Below are 24,661 nucleotides of genomic sequence, written 5' to 3'. Positions count from 1 at the left end.
TGGGTGGCAATGAGGAATCATGCCAGCATTTCCTTGGGCCAAAGAAGCTCCCACCATTGCCTGATCCCACACTCAAGCTTTGGATTTCATTTATGGTGCTGGATTATGGGTATACAAGCTTGTTTATATTTTTTAGATAACATTTTTGGATTGATTTTCCCTGTACTTCTCGGGTCAAAGGCAGTGGCTGTGGCACAACAATGAGGTATCCACAGACTGGGAATGGGAAGCACACTGTTGTTTTGTTTCGCTCCATAGATGCTGCTGCACCCGCTGAGTTTCTCCAGCATTTATGTGTACCTCCTGTTGTTTTGTTTGTTTGGAGTACGATTCCCCAATCTCTTTGCACATTGCTTTATCCTGCTTCCAAATAACATGAATTCAAAATCCTAACTGCTAGATAGTACAAGGTACACAAAATTGCTGGGGAAACTCAGCGGGTGCAGCAGCATCTATGGAGCGAAGGAAATAGGCAACGTTTCGGGCCGAAACGCAAAAGATAGTACAAGCTGGTGTTCAAAGCCATTCAGTTGCACAGGGTCTATTTAACAGCTGAAACACACACTCACCTTCACATTGTCCACTGTTCATTCTGTACCCTGCATCACAGTACTCGCATCTATAGGAGCCTTCAACATTTATGCAATGGCCTGCTCCACAGATATTACGTCTCAGGCACTCATTGATATCTTGAAATTATAACATAAATAGTTCAACTTAGGAGCAAAATATCATATTTTTTAGCTAATAACATCTAATAGTGTATAAATAATCAGAGCTGTTAAAGCAAAAGGCGGCAGGGTTGAGCAGCGGTAAAATTGCTGCCTTACAGCACTTTGAGCGCCAGAGACCCGGGTTCGATTTGGTGTCCTCCCACACTCCAAATGCGTTCAAGTTTGAAGGTTAATTGGCTTAGTATTTTTTTAAATGTAAATTGTCCCGTGTGTGTGTAGGAAAGTGTTATTGTGTGGGGATCGCAGGTCGGTGTGGACTCGGTGGGCCGAAGGGTCTGTTTCCACGCAGTATCTCTAAACTAAACAAAGGAGGCCATTTTGCTCCATTTTCCAGTTCTTTCCATATTGCCTGCATTTTTTGTCTCTGTCAAATATCCATTTGATTTTCTTTCGAAAGTAATAACTAACTCTGCTTCCCCACCCTTTGAGGAGATTTTGTGTGAATAAACATTCTGCTGTGGATAAACATTCCCTCGTGTTACCTCTAAAATTTTTGCCAATCTCCTTTAACACATATTCTCTAGTTCTTAACCCTACTGCCAATGGAAACAGTTTCTCTTTAATTAGTCTGTCTAGATTCTTGATGGATACCTTTCAACCTTGTATGTTCCAAACACCACATTCTCAGTTCTCCAGACTACCCATGTAACAGGAGACCCTCACAGCACCGGGACCGTTCCAGTAAACCTTCAACTTGGATCTCTTGGATCTTTACATCCTTCCAATAGTGCAGAGTGCAGAAATTGACACAATATTTTCATAATGTCTCAAGATAGATAGATAGAGTTAGTGGGTGGAAATCGGAGCATCGGAAGTAAACTTATGTGGTGACAGGGACAATATATATATTCCACATAGACATCACTTGATGTCAGTATTGTTCCTGGGTCTTTAGAGCTGTGAGGTAGCAGCTCGAGCAGGTATGCTACTGAGCCATACCATTCAATCCAACCACCTTGCTTGGTATCCTATACTTAGATTCTTAGAGTTGTGCAGCACAGAAAAAGGTCTTTCGGCCCAATTGATTCATACTGACCAACATGCATATCAACACTAATCCCATTTGACAGCTTTTAGCTCCCACGCCTCTATTCCTTCCAAATCCATGTATCCCAATGTCTTTTAAATGTCTTGCAACCATATCTGCTTCTACCACCTCCTCTGCCAACTTAGTCCATGTACCAACTACCCTCTGTGTGAAAAATCTGCCCCTCAGATGCTCTTTAAATATTTAGCCTCCTTTGTTCAAGGAATAGGATAGTGTTAGCGTACGGGGTGATCGCTGGTCGGTGTGGACTCGGGGGGCCATAGGGCCTGTTTCCACACTCTATCCATGCAACTACACAGGCAGCTAATGCTACATTTAGGTCTAAAATGTCACTTGCATTACGCATGATCACCACGGTAGTCTTTAGTCTATACAACCAAATATTATACAAATAGTTTATAATTCTTCTGGATCTTTCACTGTCAGGGCCAAGATTGGGGCATTTCACGCTATCTTCCACTGAACACTATTTTTACAGCAATAGCACATGCAGCTGATGCTATTTCAAAGCTGTCAACAGCTCTTTTTAAATAGACAGGTTAACAACTGGCTAAATATAAAGATGTGAATAATTTATTAGTTATTAATTTAGTTAGTGTGCTCAAAAATGTGGAAGTCAGACCTCTATTATAATGAGTAAATATTTTTAAGTTGGAGACACAAGAGACTGCTGATGTTGGAATCTTGAGCAAAAACTAAAGGTCTGGAAAACATAAACAAGTTCGGCAGTATCTGTGAATGGAAATAGATAGATGATGTTTCGGGTCAGGACCCTTCTTCAGAGAAGAAGAAATGTCTGACCCATAACATCGCCTGTCCACTTCCCTTCACAGATGCTGCCTGACAAGCTGTTTTTTTGTCAAGCTGATTCCAAGTTCTTGCTCACAGGAAAAACCACGGGTGCATAACGTTGCTTGTAAATCTAGGGAGAGGTGCTAGGCTCATGCTGGAATTACTTCTGAATATCTGTACTCTACGACAGCAGTGAAACTAACTTCTGAATGAACCATGAACCATGAAACATTCATGAAAGTTAAACTCGACAAAATGTCCAGCGGTCTTCCTCTCTGGCCTTCGGCAGAACGACACTATTTCCATCCACTCCAGCATCAATTATATATATTTTGAACTTCTATTCACAAGGGAATGGGAGATTAATGGTGTTATAAGGTCATAAGGTCGTAAGTAAAATGAGCAGAATTAGGCCATTCGGTCCATCGTCTACTCCGCCATTCAATCATAGCTGACCTATCTCTCGCTCTTAACCCCATTCTCCTGCTTTCTCCCCATAACCCCTGACACCCGTACTAATCAAGAACCTATCTATCTATGCCTTAAAAATATCCATTGACTTGGCTTCCACAGCCTTCTGTGGTAAAGAATTCCACAGATTCACCACCGACTGACTAAAAAAATTCTTCCTCATCTCCTTCATAAAGGAACATTCTTTAATTCTGAGCCTATGACTTCTAGTCCTAAACTTTCCCACTAGTGGAAACATCCTCTCTACGTCCATTCTAAGAGAATTGACTTTTAATTAAGAGACTGCAAAATCCCTTGCAGAAGTTCGAGGTTTTGAATTTTGTAAACTAGCATTCCAATGGCCATGACATTAGATCCTCCTTTTGAAACGTGGAGCATTACCAGTGCATTGTGTTCCTCCATTTAATGTAAAGCCTTGGCGACAGATGCATCGGAAGCTCCCTTCGGTGTTCTTACAGTGGCCATTGGAACATGGTTGTAGGGCCTGGGCACATTCATCCACATCTGTGAAAGTCAGACCATGTTCATTAGTGGCTTCACTTAATCCAGCACTGGTCAAGCTGAGGCAGAGTCCAGAGTGGGTTTCAGAGTGAGAATCAGTAGGCACCAGAGTGAGAACTATTGCCAGGATTTCAGGTCCTGAGCTTCAGGGAGAGATTAGACAATAGACATTAGACAATAGGTGCAGGAGTAGGCCATTTGGCCCTTCGAGCCAGCACCACCATTCAGTTTGATCATGGCTGATCATCCCCAATCAGTACTCCGTTCCTGGGGAACTGATAGGCTAGGCTAAGCAGGCTAGGACTTAATTCTTTAGAATGCAAGAGGCTTTGGTGCATAAAATCATGAGGAGAATTGATAGGGTGAATGCACAGAGTCTTTTACCCAGGGTAGAGGAATCAAGAGCTAGAGGACATAGGTTTAAGGTGAGAGGTGACAGATTTAATAGGAACCCGAGTGGCAACTTTTTCCACTTGGAGGTGGTGGGTATGTGGAATGAGCTTCCAGAGGAGGTAGTTGAAGCAGGTATAATAATAACATTTAAAGGCAATTGGACAGATGAGGAAATGGTGAGGAAAGGTTTAGAGAAATATGGGCCAAATGGGACTAGGTTAGTTGGTGCATTTTGGGCTGAAGGGCCTGTTTCTGTGCCATATGACTCTATTAAGTATTACTCCCAGGCCTCTGTTAAAAGCTCGACTTCCACCTAGAGTGACAGTCCAAAGCCCAAGTCGGAACAAAAAAACATATCAAGGTGGATTGCCAAGGAAGTTCAAGGGAACCAAGGTTCTTAAAGTTAAGCAACTGCTGGATTGGCCACAGAAAACTGAATGCTAAAGCCACATTTCCACTTCAGTTCAAAATTTGTCAACTCTGTGCATTTATCTAGTATGTATAATTACACCCAAAGAGTAAGGTCTAGGCTGTTGATTCTTACCGTCGCATGCGGTTTGCAAGGTGTTGAGGTGGAATCCAGGATCACAGTTACATGTAAATCCCTCTGGAAGATTAATACACTGTCCAGGTCCACAGATTTGAAGGTTAACTGAACACTCGTCGATTTCTGAAAATAGAAACTCGAATTAGAACATTGGAACAATGACTCAGCGGGTCAGGCAGCATCTCCGGATAACATGGATAGGCGACCATTAGGGTTGGGACTATACTTCAGACTGTAAAGATTCATACTTTATTATTGAATTGCATTGCAAACTAGTTAGCGATATACTGAGCTACCTTCCTTATAATACGAAGTTTGGATACATTTCATTAGTCCACTACTTTTTAGTGTATGGAGGGAAACTGTCTGATCATGTAAAATATTTTTGCTACATTCCTTATTCAAAATCTTATTTGACCCTGTGTGTACATTACTATGTGAAGTACTATGGGCCCGTCTAGCCTATTGATACATGGCTAAACAAGGTCTTCTTTCACAATCTGCATGATTTTAGAAATCTCCTAAATCAAGGTATTGGAGGGGCCTCCAGCAAGATATTCTTATCCTTCCTCATCCCTGTATCATGGGAATGCTGACATAATCTCGCCACGTTTATGTGTCAATAGTAGGGGGTGTTGTTAATCTGTACGTGTGCGACAGAGGAGTTCCAATTAATTATTTACAAATCCGCTAACGGGTGCAATGTGATCAGCTCCAAAATATTGTTTGTCCTCACCTCACAAATAACACGTGCACACCAATGCCCTACATTCCATTGTCTTTGTATCTCTGTTCCGTTGCATTTCTGGTTGACTTCATTTGTTCCATTCTCCCTAAACTTCAGTTCATCCCAATCTCAGCAACCAATATCCTGACCTTATCTCTCACTCCATCTGTAACTGACCCCTGTATCTCCTCCTTCCCTCCCCTCCGCCACCAACTCTCACCATTGCTTGTTAAACCGCTATGGCTACGAAGGCCTCAATTTTAACATTCTCAATCTACTCTTAAATCTCTGCCCTGAAAATTTCCACGGTCTTTGTTCCACTCCTCCACTCCCGCCCTCCCAGTCAAGCCTAATTTTAACTGAACAGCCATGTGGCTATATTTTCAAGATCAAGCTCTAGAAATACATCCCTCAACAACTTAATTTCCTTTTGTATCCTTTAATCCTAATGTTTAGACCCTTTGCCCTTATGCAGCTCATCCAAGGGTATTTTTTGATCGATAACATTTCTATGAAATGTCTCAGAACACGTTGCTACTGAGAAATCATGTAAATGTTGGTGTGAAAAGCAAGCAGACCATTTTTAAGAAAATCTAACAAATTAATGCACACAGCTTCTCCATTAAGACTCGCACACAATCTTATATATTAGAAAACAAGAATCAAACATCTGGCCCAATAAAAGACACAAAATGCTGGAGTAATTCAGCGGGATAAGCAGCATCTATGGAGAGAAGGAATGGTTGACGTTTGGGAAATGTCACCCATTCCTTCTCCCCAGAGATACTGCCTATCCCGCTGAGTTACTGTAGTCTTTTGTGTCTATCTTCAGTTTAAACCAGCATCTGCAGGTGCTTCATACACATCTGGCCCTTTAAGTTGGGTTACAACTCGTCATAATTGCAGATCTGTACTGCAATACCATTTTCATGCACTGTCCCCATATCATTTGATCCTTTACTATGCAAAATTCAAACAATCTCTGTTTAAAAAGAATGCATTGACTAACCTTCCAGCCCTTTGGGGTATAGAATTCAACAATTCACATCATTCACAAAATGTCTCATCTCAGTCGTAAATGGCCCATAGGTTATTCTAAGTTTATGACACATGGTTCTAGACTCATCAGCCGGGGGAAACATTCTCCCACCACCCACCCTGTCAAATCCTTTAAGAGCTTTGTAGGTTTCAATGAGATCACCTCTCACTCGTCTAAAGAATACAGGCCCAGTCAAACCAGCTATCCCAGGAAGTAGTCTGATGAATCTGCATTATACTCCCTCTAGGACAAAAATATAGTTTTCTAGACAAAGAGAATAAATCTGTGCTCAGTGCAACATGTTCCACAAGTCTACGCATCACCTACATTGAAATCAATTTAATATTTTACTCCAATAAACTATTCTCCCAAAATTATTGTTTCACAATCTTGTTCACTTCAAGGTAATTCTGGACATAATGAAAGAAATGACAACGGTTATTTTCCATCAATATTACCCTGTTTCTCATTTCTTAATCTTCCATTAATAAGGTCACAAAAATACAAAGCTCTGAAGGAACAGATAACAGCATTAAAACAGCGACTTCTTAACGACGCACCGATCCATCAGGCAATTGCAGTTTGATATCCAGAAGCAGAACACAGGCTGAACAGTCAGGAAATTCTGAGTTATTTTCAGATATCTGATAACGGGTATGTGGCAGCAATAGCAAACCCGAGTAACCCTGGAGTTTAAAAATATCTGTGTATCTCCCCCAGACTGCTGGCACTCTAGACTGATGTGCACATCTGGGAATTATCCTTCACGATTGCAAACATATATCAGGAACTGTTTGGATAAACAAGGAACTCTAATTGCCTACAATGTTACTTTGAAGCACTTTTCCAATTAATTGCTGTCATCAGTGGGAACCTCTGTCATAATCACGTTTGTACATCAGGAGAGAATCACAGACAGAGAGGAATTATCTGAAGACAGACACAAAATGCTGGAGTAACTCAGTGGGTCAGGCAGCATCTCTGGAGAAAAGGAACGTGAAGCTTCGGGTCAAACCCCTTCTTTATTTGACGTCCATACCCAGCATTCAAAGATGTCACCTGTCAGTATACAATGCTGAAACATAGAAACATAGAAAATAGGAGCAGGAGTAGGCCATTCGGCCCTTCGAGCCTGCACCGCCATCCAATATGATCATGGCTGATCATCCAACTCAGTATCCTGTACCTGCCTTCTCTCCATACCCCCTGATACCTTTAGCCACAAGGGCCACATCTAACTCCCTCTTAAATATAGCGAATGAACTGGCCTCAACTACTTTCTGTGGCAGAGAATTCCACAGATTCACCACTCTCTGTGTGAAAAATGTTTTTCTCATCTCGGTCCTAAAAGATTTCCCCCTTATCCTTAAACTGTGACCCCTTGTTCTGGACTTCCCCAACATCGGGTACAATCTTCCTGCATCTAGCCTGTCCAACCCCTTAAGAATTTTGTAAGTTTCTATAAGATCCCCCCTCAATCTAAATCAATGCTGAAACATCGTGTGCCCTCAGCTATTTGCAATTGCCTCAGTTCCTGGCTTTGTCACTGAAGCAGTGATTTACAGAAATATAAGTTTACTGGCACTGAAATTAGTTTAAAATAAAAGAAAAGATAATTTTCTTTTAACTGAAAGTTTGTGAAAACTTTGGACAAGAGCCTAAACCATTTCAAAGACGTGCCGGGTTTGTAGGTTAATTGGCTACTGTAAATTGTCCCTAGAGTGTAGGATAGTGTGTATGTAGGATAGTATGGGTGATTATTGATTGGCGTGGACTGTGGGCCAATGGGCCACAGCTGTGTCACTAAACTAAACTAAATCAAAGCTTTATATTACAATCACATTGCTTTCAAAAGTATTTCACCATTCTTTGTTCCAATATTAATTTAGAATTATCAGCAACAAATAGATTTTCTTAGTTAAAGTGCGTAGTTACCAGTCGGAATTATGCTCAATGAAGCATTCACATATTATTCCTGCTTCAAATGAAGTCACAAACTAAACATACTCACCAATCAAGACATGATATATACCACAATGACATGCAGCAACATTATAATACAGTATCTCAACTCTTTTTACACATTGCAATTAATGTAATTTCTATTATTTCTTTCCACTTCTCAACAAAAATGTGGTTGGATTATTCAGTGTATGATCAACCTGTGTCAATAAATCCTGGACCATGGTAACATATATGTTTAACCATGCACACTACAGGTTGATGCAAGCATGTTTTCTGTGAAGGACCGATAATTATCATGACATGGCCATCAGTACAGGATGAATGGGAGGATCAGTACAGGATGAATGGGAGTAGACAAATGCTGGAGAAACTCAACGGGTGAGGCAGCATCTATGGAGCGAAGGAAATAGGCAACATTTCGGGTCGACCCTTCTTCAGACTGATCCAACCATTCTTCTTGAATGGGGCGATCAGTACAGGATGGATGGGGGATCAGTACAGGATGAATGGAGGGATCAATACAGGATGAATGGGTGGAACAGTACAGTGTGGATCGGAGGGTCTGTGCAGGATGAATGGGGGGATCAGCACAAGATGAATGGGGGGTTTAGCACAGGATGAATAGAAGGATCAGTACAGGATGAATGGGGGGGTCAGTACAGTGTGGATTGGAGGGTCTGGGCAGGATGAATGGGTTGATCAGTACAGGATGAATGGAGGGATCAATACAGGATGAATGAGGAGAGGATCAGTACAGGATGAATGGGAGATCAATACAGGATGAATGGGTGGATCACTACAGGATGAATGGGAATTCAGTACAGGAAGAATGGGTTGGGGGGGTCATTACAGTGTGGATCGGAAGGTCTGTGCAGGATGAATGGGGTATCGCTACAAGATGGATGGGGGATCAGTACAGGATGAATGGGGGGGTCAGTGCACTGTGGATCGGAGGGTCTGTGCAGGATGAATGGAGGGGTCGCTACAGGATGAATGGGGCGATCAGTAAAAGATGAATGGGGGGTTCAGTACAGGATGGATGGGGGGGAACAGTACAGGATGAATGAGGGGATCAGTAAAAGATGAATGAGGGAATCAGTACAGGATGGATGGAGTGATCGGTGGAGGATAAATGGAGGGTGGGTGAGTATGGGATGAATGAGGGGATCAGTACAGGATGAATGGTGGTATCAGTACAGGATGAATGGAAGGAGGCAGTGCAGGATGCATGGGAAAGGGGGTGAATACAGGATGAATTGGGGGACCAGTGTAGGATGGATGGGGGGGGGGGCAGGAGAATCAATGCGAGGTGGATAGGGAGATCCGTGCAGGATGAATAGATGGGGGGGGGGGGGTAGATGGGGAGGGGAGCACAGGGGATGTCAGTAAGGACTGAATAGAGGCGGGAATGGGGATCAGTGGAGAGGAGGGGTCCCAGGATAAGGGGGGCGGGTGGGGAGGAAGGAAGGAAGATCAGCGCTCATCGGACACAGACGGCGTCATCGCCCCACTGCCTTGGCCGTCCCTGTCCACCGCCAAGTGCCGCCGCCAGAGAGGGAGGCGGTTGGGATCTCCTCACCACCGCCTCCCCTCCTCTGCCAGTCAACAGGAAGGTGCGGGGCTGAGCGGTGCAGCTGCTTCAGATGGCGGAAGAAGGCCTCCCGCTCCCTCCCTCCCTCCTCCCGGCTTCGGTGTGCGGGAGGGTTTGTTTTGAAAGCGGTATCACCGTTAGCGGATTTGCAAGCAGTGGCCGCTATCAGGGCGGGCGGGGTGCTGGAGGAGAAGGAGGAGCCGCTATCGCTGCTGCTGTCGCTGCCAAAGATCCTATAGGATCTTTGGCCGCTGCTGTGCGGGGCCCGTCATTCGCTCCGACCCTTCATCACCCCAAACCCCGTCATTCGCTCCGACCCTTCATCACCCCAAACCCCGAATCTTTGCTCCGCACTACGCCGTTGCCGCCGACACGAAACGTCACGTTCCTTTTCTCCAGAGATGCTGCCTGACCCGCTGAGTTACTCCAGTTTTTGTGTCTATCTTCGGTATAAACCAGTATCTGCAGTGCCAAGCCGGGCAAAATGACTAGGCGTTTATGTTGCCCGGCAGCACTTTGGGTTGTCATTGGCACACGGGCAACCGCTAATTTCGAGCCCTGCAAAGGATAGTTTGACAATGAAGCTGAAGGAGATTGATGAAGTAAAAGCACTAGTGAGTAATGAACGAGTGAGCAGTGAGTATAATCTATAATGCATGCCAGCCACTCCTATAATCTAAGCATGCTACGCTACTACCACCAGGGAGCAGCTGTTGAATGGGAAGTTGTAAATGCTCAAGCTCTAGGAAAACTATAGATAAACATGAACTATAAGGTCCTAACATTTCTGAGTTAGGTCATTACGGTCTAGGTAGTAAATTAAGTTGTGACATTTGCACTCAGATTACGGTATGGGAAATAGTCAGCCAAAACCAGATCAAACTCAACTTAGCATTCCCCATGTTCGGGAAGCTCTCACTGTAAACCATTGGCATAATATGGGATATGGGACCAAGTGTTCAACTTTTAGAGACCAGATGCAAACCTGAAGGGCTCAATTTCCTTTATTTGGTTGGCATGAGCTGTTTCCAAAGAGGACTGGTCATTTAGCTACTCTAAGATGCCATTCCATTAGGCAACAGTGTGCCAAACTTCAGGCCACAGCTGACTGATACTCCTGGCATATCAGGCCATTTGATACTCCTGAAGTATCAGGCCATTACAACAGCTGGCATTTTCTACACTGATGATGGAGACCCAAAGAGGACAGAAACCCACAAATATTTCCAAGAGTGTTTTTAACCCGGCATCATTGGTTCATGGCATTTTAATATTGGACCATCCCTCTTGTCCTGCTGTTGTGATGATTGGGGGTGTGGAGTGGTGTGACAAAGATGTACTTAAATATAGCTCCATCTGATGCTTGGTCAACCTTCCCTTGCTGTAAACTAGATGACAATGTAGAAGATAGATCAGTGGTTCACAGTCTTTTTGAATGAAATCTCTGTTTCTGCTCAATAGAATATGCAGTGTCTCACCCAAGTAAGCCTGCTGATATCACACGCCACTCCTTTTAGGGAGGTAAGTATATCCCAAGGATTCTCTGAGACTGCTAGCAATCAACAGGGGGGGAGGCAAGTGTGTTTGTTCTAGTTTTATACAAAATGCTGGAGTAACTCAGCAGGACAGGCTGCATCTCTGCATAGAAGGAATGGGTGAAATTTCGGTTCGAGACCCTCTTTGAGCTCAAGACGCTGAGTTACTGCAGCAGTTTGTGCCTATCTTCAGAGTAAACCAGAATCTGCAGTTTCTTCCGACACATTGCTCTAGTTCAATAACCTCAACATTATTAAAGGTTCAAGTGCAACCTGCTGCTTTTTGCACCTACAACCCCCCTCGGCCCCGTAAACCCAACAGGGTGACACAGCCCTGAAGAGAAGCGGTGAGCTGGGAGAGGCCCCTCAAGCCTGCTTTGCCTTTCAATATTACACACTTTCTCTTTTGGCTCTACTCTCTTATCCCATCTCCATTTCTCTCTTCCCTGCAGCCTTTCGGCTATATATATATATATATATATTTGATCTATATATATGTGTATTTGTGAGTATGTGTGTGTATATATATACACGCACACACTGAACTTTTTTTTCTCTCTCGTTTATGATATTGTTCACAGAGTGCTATGTTTACATATTCTGTTGTGCTGCTGCAAGTAAGAATTAAATTGTTCTATCCGGGACATTTGACAATTAAACATTCTTGACTCTCTCTCTTGATATCTGCCCAAAATTAAGGCACCGTAGCTTTGAACAGTCCCATTGTTGGACTACCAACTCCTCTCCACGGTAGGCATTTTAACACATGGTTAACACATGTCAGTTTAATATAGATCATGTATGTACCAAAGGCGAACTATCCTGCTCAGTTGTATCTGCAATGTGAGGAATCTTCCACAAAGGCTATAAAATCCTACAATAATTGTGTTCTTATGATATCCTTAATGTCCTCATCATAACTGTTTAAAGAAATGTAACTTTGCCAGACAAGAGACTTTTGCAAACAGAGCAATACATCTAAAAACAGAAGGAACCTTTGTACAGCTCTGTGGAATCTTTAAATAAACATTGCTATGGATGCTCAAAAGGAAACCAAATACACGATACATGCCAAATGCACGCTACATGCCAAATACACGCTACATGCCAAATACACGATACATGCCAAATACACGCAAACTGGAGAAACAGCACCTCGTATTCGTTTACAATCCAATGATATGAACATTGACATTTTCAATTTTATGTAACTAACTCCCGTCCAGACCTTCTCTTTATCCCATCCATCTTCCCAGTGCCCCACCTGGATGCACACTCGATCTCACACCCTCCCCCCTTTCCCCTGTCCACTTCCACTTATATCCCTCCCTCTGGCTTTACTCCTTCACTCTTCTCTCCTTATATCATCTGCCCGGGCTTCTGACTTATTTTCATCTCTAGACTTTGTCCACCCATCTGCCAGTCAACCCCCTCCCTCACCTTGCTTATCAAAGGCTATAAGGCGCTCTTGATCAGTTGGGCAAGTAGGCAGAGGAATGGTTAATGGAGTTTAATGCAGATGAATGAGAGATGTTCCATTTTGGTAAGTAACTTTGGTAAGCAGGGCTCTGGAGAGTGTTGTAGATCAGAGGGATCTAGGATTGCAGGTACATAGTTCCTTCTCACAGTTAGATAAGGTAGTCACGAAGACTTTTGGCACATTGGCCTTCATCAGTCAGGGTATTGAGTATAGAAGTTGGGATGTTATGTTACTGCTGTACAGGGCACTGGTGAGGCCACGGTTGGAGAATTGTGTTCAGTTGTGGTCGTCTAAACATTTGAAAGATGTTGTTAAGCTGGAAAGAGTGCAGAGAAGATTTACGAGGATGTTGCCAGGACTTGTGGGCCTGAGCTGTAGAGAAAGGTTGGATGAGAGGTGATCTGTAGAGTGTAGGAGGATGAGAGGTGATCTTATAGAGGTGTATAATAAGATCATGAGAAGAATCAATAGGATAGATGCACATAGTCTTTTAACCAGAGTGGGGAAATCATGAACCAGAGGACATTGGTTTAAGATAAGCGGGGAACGATTTAATGGGAATCTGAGTGGCAATTTTCTTTACACTGTGTGTGGTGGATATATGGAACGAGCTGCCGGATGAGGTAGTTGAGTCAGAAACTATAACAACATTTAAAAGACATTGTATAGGTACATGGATAGGAAAGGATTAGAGGGATATGGACCAAATGGGTCAAGTGGGACTAATGTAGATGGGGGCATCTCGGTTGGCAAGGGCCTGTTTCCGTGATGTAGGACTCTATGACTCTATCTTCTGCATTCACCAATCACTTGCCTCACCTTGTCCCACCCCACATCTCTTCCAACTTTCTCCCCCACTCTACAATCAGTCTGAGGAAGGGTCCCGACCCAAAACGTCGCCTCTCCATTATCTCGAAAGATGCTGCCTAACCCACTGAGTTACTGCAGCATTTTATGGCCTTTTTTGTAAACCAACATCTGCAGTTCCTTGTGTTTAAGCTATTTCAAGTCAAACATTTTTGAATTTGATAAAACGATTCATCTTCTCGATGCATGCCCACACTGGTACCAACAAAAGTGGCAGGGCTCTGAAACCAAGGCTTATGGTGTACCTTCACAATCCTCAGAGGTAGACAAAAATGCTGGAGAAACTCAGCGGGTGAGGTAGCATCAATGGATTGAAGGAATAGGTGATGTTTAAGGTCGAGACCCTTCTTCAGATCAAAATCGTCTACTTCACAATCCTCAAGTGGATTTGAGAGAGAACTTTCAAGTGGCAACCTACAATATGAGTTTGTTCATTTAAAGAGACTGTGGATTGTGAAGGTACAGCATTTAAAAGGATTACCAAAGATGTAACTACATCCAGAAATTCATACAATCCACTGCATTGTTTGTTTTGGTAAATGGGTCAAATTTTGGGTGTTTCAGCCAAATGTTAGGAAATTAGAACCAAGAATGTTGGTGGGGATGGAGATGGGGAATCAGAAGGTTAAACTTTTACTGGTTATTGAGTGCATCCATTAAAGTTGTATAAAGAGATTCGAGAAATAAATGGGTAGATGTATGAGGAAGCCTGCACTTACGAATAAGGTGGAAAATAATGCAAGGATATTTGTAAACTTTATCTGGGAGAAATTTTATGTTTCTTTGAATTAACTGTTCACAATTCCAAAGGAAAATTGGTCCAGATAAGGACTCCTAGAGTTAACTAAAATGTTTCTTTATTATCTCTTCTTCAAACCACATGATATCCACTGCAGTGCCTCTGCTGATGTAATCATAATGGATGGTCAGCAGAAATATTGTCTTGTCCTGAATTTCCCAGTGGATGTCAGTAGCCATTTGGGAAAAACAGAGAGGTAAACTATTGTGATCTGTTTACTGTACCTGCGACTTGAGTAGATGCAATGAAATGAGTCAAGCTGGATGCTGATGCCTCAGGAGCAATATGGACAGGGCTTGGTGGGGAGTTTTTTTCTACCACTTCTGCAAAAGACAGGAAGATATAGAAGTAAGCAGCAAATGGTACAGCAAATTTTTTTTCCAAATACAGTAATGCCCCTGTTCCACTTAGGAAACCTGAACGGAAACCTCTGGAGACTTTGCGCCCCACCCAAGGTTTCCATGAAGGTCTTACCTTCCACTACCTGCAACCACCGGCAAACACCTGCGACCTCCGGCAACCACCTGCAACCTCCAGCAACCACCTTCAACTAGCATCGCAACCAGCTTCGACTGAAAAATTACCGATTTTTAAAACGGCAACCTATTTTTAGTCGCGGCCGGTTTGAATTATTTGAAATAATCGCCGGAACATAGAAGAAGCGGAAACCACTTTCGACCATTAGGAAGACTGACAAAAACCTCCGGGAACTGCACGGAAACCTTGGGTGGGGCGCAAAGTCTCCAGAGGTTTCTGTTCAGGTTTCCTAAGTGGGACAGGGGCATAACTGCCACTCAGTTCTGCAAATGCACCTGGAGCCAAAATGGACAAAGGCATCACATTGCAGTCTAAATTCATACTAAAAAAATGCTGCAGCCTATTTTAGGGGCAAGACCACCCAACCATTGCAGATTGTCTACACAAATTATATTTAGAGCCTTTCCTATTCTGTGCAAACAAATCACATGTCCTTGGTATTAAGTCTACAGGCCTCCACAAGGACCAGATGGAGAAGGAGAGCTTAGAATCAATTGGGAAAGAAAGTCTTCAGGAACTCTCATGCATAGCTGGCTCTGTTAAGATTCAGGAGTTGAGGTTATTTTCAAAACCCAGGCTATGTCAAACGGAAAACCAGTGCTTGACTAAAATATATCAACAGATTTAGTTAATCCCGCGCATTCAACAAACCATAAATAGACGCACAGTTCCCTGTTGCTACAACTGCACACAGAGAAAAGATACATCAATATATGGTGTTGGTTGGTTGTGATAAAAAGGGAACATACCAGGGAAGTCAGAGTCTATCTGTATCGTACTAATACTGGGAGATAGCTGGGGCAGACTGGATTCTGCAACTTGCTTCTCCTCAAGCTCCTAAATGCAAACAAAAGATGTTTTTTTAAATTATTGTAAAGGCAGAAATGTTTTGATTAAACAAACACTAAAAATTACCAATCTCACATAATAATCAGCCAAACCCTGACATAGCCAGTGATTACCTTATGATATTGAAGTATTTTTAAATCAGGCAGAACCACAATTGTCCCCATGGTTTTTCCTTCATTTCTGGGAATTGTCTATACATGGATATTCCATTCCTTAATGTTCACTGTCCTAATCTATCAACATTAGACCTTCAGGAGAGATTATTAACCTAAAGCATTACTTCTGCTTCTCACTCTGCAGACGCTGTCTGACTTGCTGAGAATCTCCATTATTTTGTGGTTTTGATTGTCTGTCTCTATCCCTTTGTTTGTCCATCTGCCTATTGATTTCCACAACTCTTTCATTTTCCCTTCCCTCACCTCACTTTGCTCTTTCTTGTTCTATCCATTTCTGTTCACCTTCCCTTCTACATTTCTGCCCTATAATTCCTTCTTTATTTCATCCTTCCCTCTTCCCGCACTGCATTTTTATCTTAATTTTCCTCTGACATTCATTCGTTTTAACATTAATTTCTCTCCCCATTTCTATCTATTTTTCTTTCTTTTTAGTTTAGTTTTTTGGTTAGTTCGAGATACAGCGCGGGAACAGGCTCTTTGGCCCACTGAGTCCGTGCCGACCAGCGATTCCTGCACACTAACGCTATCCTACACACTAACGCTATCCTACACACACTAGGGACAATTTACAATTATACCAAGCCAATTAACCTAGAAATCTATATGTCTTTGGAGTGTGGGAGGAAACCGGAGATCCCGGAGAAAACCATGTGGCCACTGGGAGAACGTATAACCTCCATACAGACAAGCACCCGCAGTCAGGATTGAACCCAGGTCTCTGGCGTTGTAAAGTTGCAACTCTACCACTGCGCCACCGTGCCACTCTGTGCACCACCATGCCGCCGTTCTTCCTCTAGCACTTGACTTTTTCTTAAACCTAAACTTTCCTAATCTTGTTTTTACACAAGTCACCTAATTTTGATACGATGGATGGAGATATGAAACACAACTGGGATTCATAAGGAAGGCATCAAAGGGACAGCACTAGGGTTCAGAAAGGGACATTCAGGGCTCAGCTTCACACTTTCTGGTCCCTGGATCCGATGCTCTCAGGGATGACTGGATGCAGTAGCTATGGGTGCAGTAGCTTTATGAAAGCCAAGCAAAAAGTATGATTTGGATTACATAATACGAAAACTCACATATAAAATTGCAATGGACGTTGCAATTACCTACAGAATTTATAATGGCATTTAGTTTGGATATTTCTATTCTGCAATGTAGGTTTTTCAAGTTATCACTCATAAATTGACTTGCACAAATATATTAAGTGGTTTTAAGCGAGCCAATGCTTTTATTAAGACAGTGTGCGGTAAAGATGTAAATGAACATGCTGATCCCACAGAGTTGAACAGACAACCAGACAGCATTGCATTCATCTGTCATCAGCATATATTAAATTAATCAACAATTCCAGCAGTTCTGCCTAATTTACAGACAGTGCTTAGGGCCTGGGATTATTAAGCCTCGTAACCCAGTTTTCTGATGGGTTCTACATGGATTTGGAAGGATGTCATTTTAGTTCTCAAATGCTCACAAGAAAGCAAACTTCTGCAAAATGTAACTGTCAATATTATTGTCATTCTGCACTCTGTTTTATCTGAAATAAGAAATTTCCCTGGAATAATGTCATTTTGCACTGTTTATTTTCACAGCACTCTTGATGTATGTGTGCATGGTATGATTTCAGTTCAGATAAGTGTATTGTCACGTGTACCGAGGTACAGTGAAAAGCTTTTGTTGCTTGATTTGTATTTTGATTTGCTTGCATTCAATGGAAAAGAAAGTTTATTGCTGTATCTTGGTACAAGTGACATTAATAAATCAACAGCAATCTCCAAACTGGAAAAAACATACTAAGCATTGATTTATATAAGTGAGCGATTTATATTGAACAAACTGAAAATCTAATAACTATGCTGCAATAAATCAAGGACTGCAACTTACCTGTTCTGGTGTGGTGGTGCCCACTGTAATTTTAAAAAAACATGACAAAAAGAGGGATTAATCTTGGGAAATGAAATAGTTTTTTCACATAAAACAAAGTTTAATGAGTTCATGCAAAGTTACAAAGGTAGGGGATATTTTGAGAGATTTTGGAAAAGCATTAAAGAAATGTAAGGAAATGTTGCATGTATTTGGATTGGCTGAAACTGGAAAAAATATTGTTTTACAATATCCTGTGGCTACACACTGTCCCAGAAATGTATTATTATTTGTGGCAGAATAGTGAATGAAACGTACGCATCATGGTAAACCTTCACTACTTACTGGAGAATATAGAACATAGAACAGTATAGCACAGGAATGGGCCCTTCAGCCCACAATGCTTGTGCCGAACATGATGCCAAGCTAAACTGATCTTATCTGTCTGTACATGATCCATATCCTTCAATGCCTTGACCTTCCATGTGCCCATCTTAAAGCCTCTTAAACGCCACTATCGTATCAGCCTCCACCACCATCCCTGGCAAAGCGTTCCAGACCCCTAGAACTCCCTCTGTGCAAACAACTTGCCCCGCACATCTCCATTTAACTTTCCCCCTCTCATCTTATAGCAATGCCCTTGAGTGTGTGGCATTTCAACCCTCGGAGAAATGATCTGACTGTCTACCCTATCAATGCCTCTCATCATGTTATATACTTCTATCAAGTCTTCCCTCAACCTTTGACGCTGCAGAAAAACAATCCCAAGTTTATCCAACCTCTCCTTGTAACTGAAACCCTCTAATCCAGGCAGATTTCTGGTAAACCTCCTCTGCCCGCTCTCCACACCCGCCACATCCTTCCTGTAATGGGGCGACCAGAACTGCACACAATACCCCAAATGCTGCCTAACCAAAGTCTTATGGAGATGCATCAAGACTCATGTCCATCGCAAACATTGTGGGCCGAAGGGCGCATTCCTGTGCTGTTTTGTTTGTTCTATTTTTTATTCTTTATTTGTTTTTATTAGAAGTACAGTAAATTACAGTAATACACATCACATATATCTTATTACATTTGTTGTACCACTTCGTTTTTCGAGCTATAAAAAAGGTAGAAATAAAAGAAGTAAGGAAAGTGAGCAGGAGTCGTGAAGGTGCAGGAAAGTGTTGGGAAAAGAAAGCCCCATGGATAGGAAAGGTTTAGAGGGATATGGGCCAAACGCTATAGGATATGTTCTATTTTTTATCGAGTCAAATAAAATGTATTGTCATATACAATAGGTTAAGTAAGGTGCATGTACAATGATGTAGCTTGTAGCAACATCACAGGCACATAGATTCAGACCAACATACAAAGACAAATTATACATAAATCTCACGTAAAAATTCTAAAGGAAAGAATGAGCAAGAAAAACAAGACGTTAGAGCAGAAGGCATTTTTTTTTAAATGAGACCATGGTAAGCTGGAGTTCTGGTGTTGAGGTAGGATTAGGGTTGCGTGGAACCTGATCAGTGGGGGAAAGTTGTTGTTCCTGATCTGGTTGTGTGTGACTTCAGGCTTCTGTACCTCCTGCCCGATGCCAACAGTGAGAAGAGGGCATGGCCCAGATGGCATGGATCCTTGGTGATTGATGCTGCTTTCTTGATGTAGCGCTTCATGAAGCTGCCTTCGATGGAGGGGAGAGGTGTGCACGTTATGGACCGGGCTGTGTGCACCACTCTAGACAGCCTGTTGTATTCCTATGAATCTGGTTTGCCACACCAGGCCATGATACAATCAGTCAGGATATATTCTACAGTGCATCCATACAAGTTGCTTTGGTTATTCAGAGAATATGCTGCATCTCTTTAGATTCCAAACAAAATAGAGGCGCAGGCAGAACGTCATCATGATTACATCTATGAGCTGGGCCCAGAAGAGGGTGTCTGTGAGGTTAACACCAAAGCATTTGGCACTGCTAACTCTCTCCACCACCGAGCCATAAACGGAACCTGGCGGGTTGGCTCCGGCTTCACCTTTCTGAAGACTATTAGTTCCGTGAGTGAGGGGTTGTTCTTGCGGCACTACTTAACCACGTGTTCTATCACTCCCCTGCACACTGACTCACCGTCCACCAACCACAGTGATGCCATCAGTGAATTTATGAATGATATTGAAGCTGTGCCTAGCCACATAGACATAGATGTAAAGAGAGACGAGGAGACAGCTAAACAATCCGCCTTGAGGTACATACACCTGTGTATATTGTCTGTGAGGAGATTTTGTAACCAATCTGCACTGATTGATGTCTGCTGATGAGGATGTCAAGTTTCCAGTTGCAAAGGGAAGTATGTAGGCCCAGGTGTGGAGACCCAGGTATGGAGGCCCAGGTATGGAGGCCCAGCTTGATGATGAATTTGGACGGGATAATAGTGTTGAACGCCAAGTTAATGAACAGCAGCCTGTTATGTATGTTTTGTTATCCAGACGGTCAGAGCAACATGGCAACAGCTGTTGATAAGTTGCAGCGACAGACAAATTGAAATGGATCCAAGTCATTTCTGAGGAAGAAGTTGGATCGCACCACAGCAAACCTCTTGAAGTATTGCATGTAGGTGCTATCAGACAGTTATCAATTAGGCCAGTCACCATGCTCTTCTTGGGCATGGGTACAATAGATGACTTTTGAAGTAGGTTATACCACAGAAGTGAGAGGTCGTGGATGTCCTTTGATACTCTAGCAGTTGGTCCACACAAGTCTTTTGTACCTGGCCAGGTACACTGCGGTTTTTATGGATTCACTGTCTTGAAGGATAGCGATCACTTACCAGTCAAAAATAATTTGCTTTTCAAATGTTGTTGTCAAAGTGGATGATCAAAGTCTTTCCTACAAATAATCCATGATATTCCTCACTCAAATATTTACATCCCCCTGCAGCCTCTCCACATCTCCCTCACAGCCCACGTTGCATTTTATAAGAAGCAAACTTGCTTATATTATGCATGATCTGTTCACCCAAATCATTGCTATAGATTGTTAACAGCTGAGACTCCAACGTTAATCCCAGCCGTATCTCCCTAGTCAGTCACACAACCCGAATATCACCCCTTCCTTCCTACTGTCCTGTCTATTTTATGTCCGTTAACGATCCAAAGCATAACATTATCCCCAATGTCATGTATTCTAATTTTGAACTTTTTTGCTTTTCTGCTAGTTAAAGCCCCTGTCCCACTGTACGAGGTAATTCAAGAGTTTCCCCTGATCCGAACTCGGAGAATGTCCGTAGCGGGACCGTAGGAGTTCGTGGATGTATCGTAGCGGCTCGTAATGCTAACGGTAGGTACTCGGGAAATCCGGTAAACTCGTGACGTTTTTTCATCCCTGCAAAAAATGTCCACGAGTAAAAAAATACTTGTGATGAAAATAATTGTATATTTTTACTCGTACGAGCCACTACGAGACATTCACGAACTCCTACGGACACACTACGGACATTCTCCGAGTTCGAATCAGGGGAAAACACGGGAGAACTCTTGAATTACCTCGTACAATGGGACAGGGGCTTATGACATTAAAGTTCTAATTTGCCAAAATGCCACTTTCCACCAATATTCTTTTTATGTTGACTCTTTCCAATCCTATTATTATTTTCTACATGCCCTACTATCACTTCCTTAATGGTTAAAGACAGAACATTCCTCATGTTCACCATCTAGATGTATGGCTCCGCTACTTAGAACGCAGAGAGTAATTGCTAACCCTGTTAGTATTTGGCAACAGGAGCCATTACCTTCAGGGAGGGTGCCACAGGACCAGACTAGGAACAAAATGAACTGCAATTTTATTTTGCTGCATTTTTCATTTTATGAAGGAGCCAAGCTATCTAATAATAAATCAAATCAAAGATTACTTCATACACTAATATATCTTTCTCCACGTCTGTATCTCATTAAGTGCTAAATCTGCTCTCTCTAGCGTTGTATAGAACACTGTTTTCCCAGACAAAGCTTACATTGTCTTCAAACAACAGCTGACTCAGTCAACAAGCATCTTCACTTAACATTTTATTAAGGGCTTTTTTAAACAGCTTGCCTGCCTGTTACAGCCTGTAACATTTTGAGTCAAATTGGCAGCAGCAGTTTCCAAACAGAAACCTGGATAAAATGCTATATGCACGAAATGGTAGAGGAACTCAGTGGATCATGCAGCATCTATGGAAGGAATGGACAGATGACGCTTCGGGTTGAGACCCTTGTTCAGACCCTCAAAACCTGTCCTGACATTGAGCAATATGAAGGGTTGATCTGAAATCTAACTCCACAAACCTGCATTCACCATTAAAACGAAGATGGACCCACAATGCTGGAGTAACTCAGTGGGGCAGGCAATCAATACTAATCAAGACTCTGTCCTGGAAATATCCTCGTAAATCTTCTCTGCACCATTTCTAGCTTGACATTTTTCCTATAAAATGGTGCCCAAAACTGAAAGCAATACTCTAAATGTGGCCTCACCAATGTGTTATATAGCTGCAACATGACCTCCCAACTTTTATACTTAATACTCTAACTGAGGAAGACCAATGTGCCAAAAGGCTTTTTGACCACCCGTGATGCCACTTTCAAGAAACTATGTCCCTGCACTCCAATCCCTCTGCTCTACAACACTCCCCAGAGCCCTACCATTCACTGTGTAGGTTCTGCCCATGTTAGTGCTCTCAAAATGCAACACCTCCCAACAAGGTGATCATCCCTTTCATATTCTTCAACTCCACCTATACAGCCTCATTAGACGAACAATCTGTAATGTCACCTTTGACCACTGCCGTGCCATCCTCCTTAACTAATAACGCAACACTCCACCCTCTTTTACCCCCTCATTTATCTCTGTCTCTCCTGAAGCACTCTGGAACTGAGTTGCCAGACCTACCCCTCTATTAACCAGGTTTTCGTAACGGTAATAACGTTCCAGTCGCACGTACCTATCCATGCCCTAAGTTCATCTGCCTTAAGTCCTTTTATTCTGACGCTGTGCCCTCTGGTTCTGGACTTTCCCACCAGTGGAAACATTCTCTACACATCCACTCTATCCAAGCCCTTTTTTATTATTTGATAAAATTCAATAAGGTCCCCCGTCATCTAAACTCCAGCAAGTACAGGTGTTGCGCCGTCAAACACTTATCATATGTTAACCTCGTCATCCCCGGGATCATTCTAGTAAACCTCATCTAGACCCTCTCCAATGCCAACACATCTCTCCTCAGATATGTGGCCCAAAACTGCTCACAATACTCCAAGTGCAGTCTGACCAGTGCCTTATAAAGCCTTACAATTACATCCCTGTTTTTATATTCTAGTCCTCTTGAAATGAATGCTAACATTGTATTTGCCTTCCTTATTACCTATTCAACTTGCAAATTAACCTGGGAATCCTGCACCAGCACTCACAAGACCCTTTGCACCTCTGATTTCTGAATCCTCTTCCCATTTAGAAAATAGTTTACGCCTTTATTCCTACTACCAAAATGCATGACCACACTTTGCTATGCTGTATTCCTTCTGCCACTTCTCTGCCCACTCTCCCAACCTGTCCTGCCCCAGACTCCTTGCTGACTCTACACTACCTGCCCCTCTACCTATCTACATATCATATGCAAACTTGGCCACAAAGCCATCAATTACATCATCCAAATCCTTAATATACACGTGAAGAGAATCCAACACCGACCCCCGTGGAACACCACTAGTCACTGGCAGCCAACCAGAAAAAGTCCCCTTTATTCCCACTCTTTGCGTTCTGCCATTCGGCCAATCTTCTATCCATGCTAGTATCTTCCCTCTAATACAATGGGCTCTCATTTGTTTAGCAGTCTCATATGTGGCACTTATCAAAGGCCTTCTGAAAATTCAAGTAATCAACATCCTCTGACACTCCTTTGTCCATCCTGCTATTTACTTCCTCGAATAATTCAAACAGATTTGGCAGGCAAAGATCTCATCTTCACAAAACCATGCTGACTTCAGCCTAGTTTATCATGTGCTTCTATGTATTCCGAAACCTCATCCCTATTGATATTGGGATCTTACCAACGGCATGGTCAGAAAGTGTTGAGAATTCACGGAATGCAGGGTCAGGAGATACTGGAAGCAAAATATTAAAGGCATTGGCGATACAGGAAGTGCACTGAAAAAAGGGACAGGATGGTTCTTAAGGGTCCCTGAAATTATCTAGCAAGCCACTCAATTCAAGGACATTTAGAGATGGCCATTAAATGCTAGCCCAGCCAGTGTCGACCGTGTCCCAATAACAAATTAAAAATAAAAGCAGGTCAGGCAGCATCTCTGGAGAAAAGGGCACCTATTCCTTTTCTCCAGAGATGCTGTCTGATCCACTGAGTTACTCCAGCTTTTTGTGTCTATCTTTGGTTTTAACCAGCATCTGTAGTTCCTTCCTACACAAAAGTAAAAGCAGGACAGGGATGAAGCAGCATTGAAGGAAGAGGTTACACAGGCCATAGAAAATGCCTAGTTCCGGGAAACATTGAACCATAAGCAAGTTCCAGTGTGGGAGCACAAGTAGACATACTGTGGAGGTATCCAACATTTGTGCCCAGTTACTTAGACCCTGTGAACAATAGTCAAAGCACGAAGTGCATCAACACTCTCAGAGGAAATTAGAGCTGAAGTATTATAACCTGCCTGTGTCCATTTCTGCAGAGCTCTTGCAGTAACATGCCCACACAGACTGCGCTTGTGGGTTCA

The 24,661-nt window shown here is 42.6% G+C and overlaps 1 protein-coding gene across 7 annotated transcripts in view; it reads right to left on the bottom strand.

Moving 5' to 3' along the window:
* Positions 1–24,661, bottom strand: part of ltbp1 (latent transforming growth factor beta binding protein 1) — a 285,919-nt gene that overhangs the window by 118,773 nt on the left and 142,485 nt on the right. For all 7 annotated transcript variants that reach the window (XM_033025818.1, XM_033025817.1, XM_033025819.1 and 4 more), the window contains 6 exons: positions 17,939–17,961; positions 15,776–15,863; positions 14,714–14,812; positions 4,484–4,609; positions 3,427–3,549; positions 570–689 (listed from right to left, as the gene is read on the bottom strand). In XM_033025818.1, coding sequence (XP_032881709.1) covers positions 570–689; positions 3,427–3,549; positions 4,484–4,609; positions 14,714–14,812; positions 15,776–15,863; positions 17,939–17,961 — 579 coding nt within the window. The remainder of the gene's footprint in view (positions 1–569; positions 690–3,426; positions 3,550–4,483; positions 4,610–14,713; positions 14,813–15,775; positions 15,864–17,938; positions 17,962–24,661) is intronic.

The sequence above is a fragment of the Amblyraja radiata genome, chromosome 8 (genome assembly GCF_010909765.2).
Source record: "Amblyraja radiata isolate CabotCenter1 chromosome 8, sAmbRad1.1.pri, whole genome shotgun sequence".
In the NCBI taxonomy this organism is placed as follows: domain Eukaryota; kingdom Metazoa; phylum Chordata; class Chondrichthyes; order Rajiformes; family Rajidae; genus Amblyraja; species Amblyraja radiata.
This window is presented reverse-complemented; position numbering and strand designations above follow the sequence as displayed.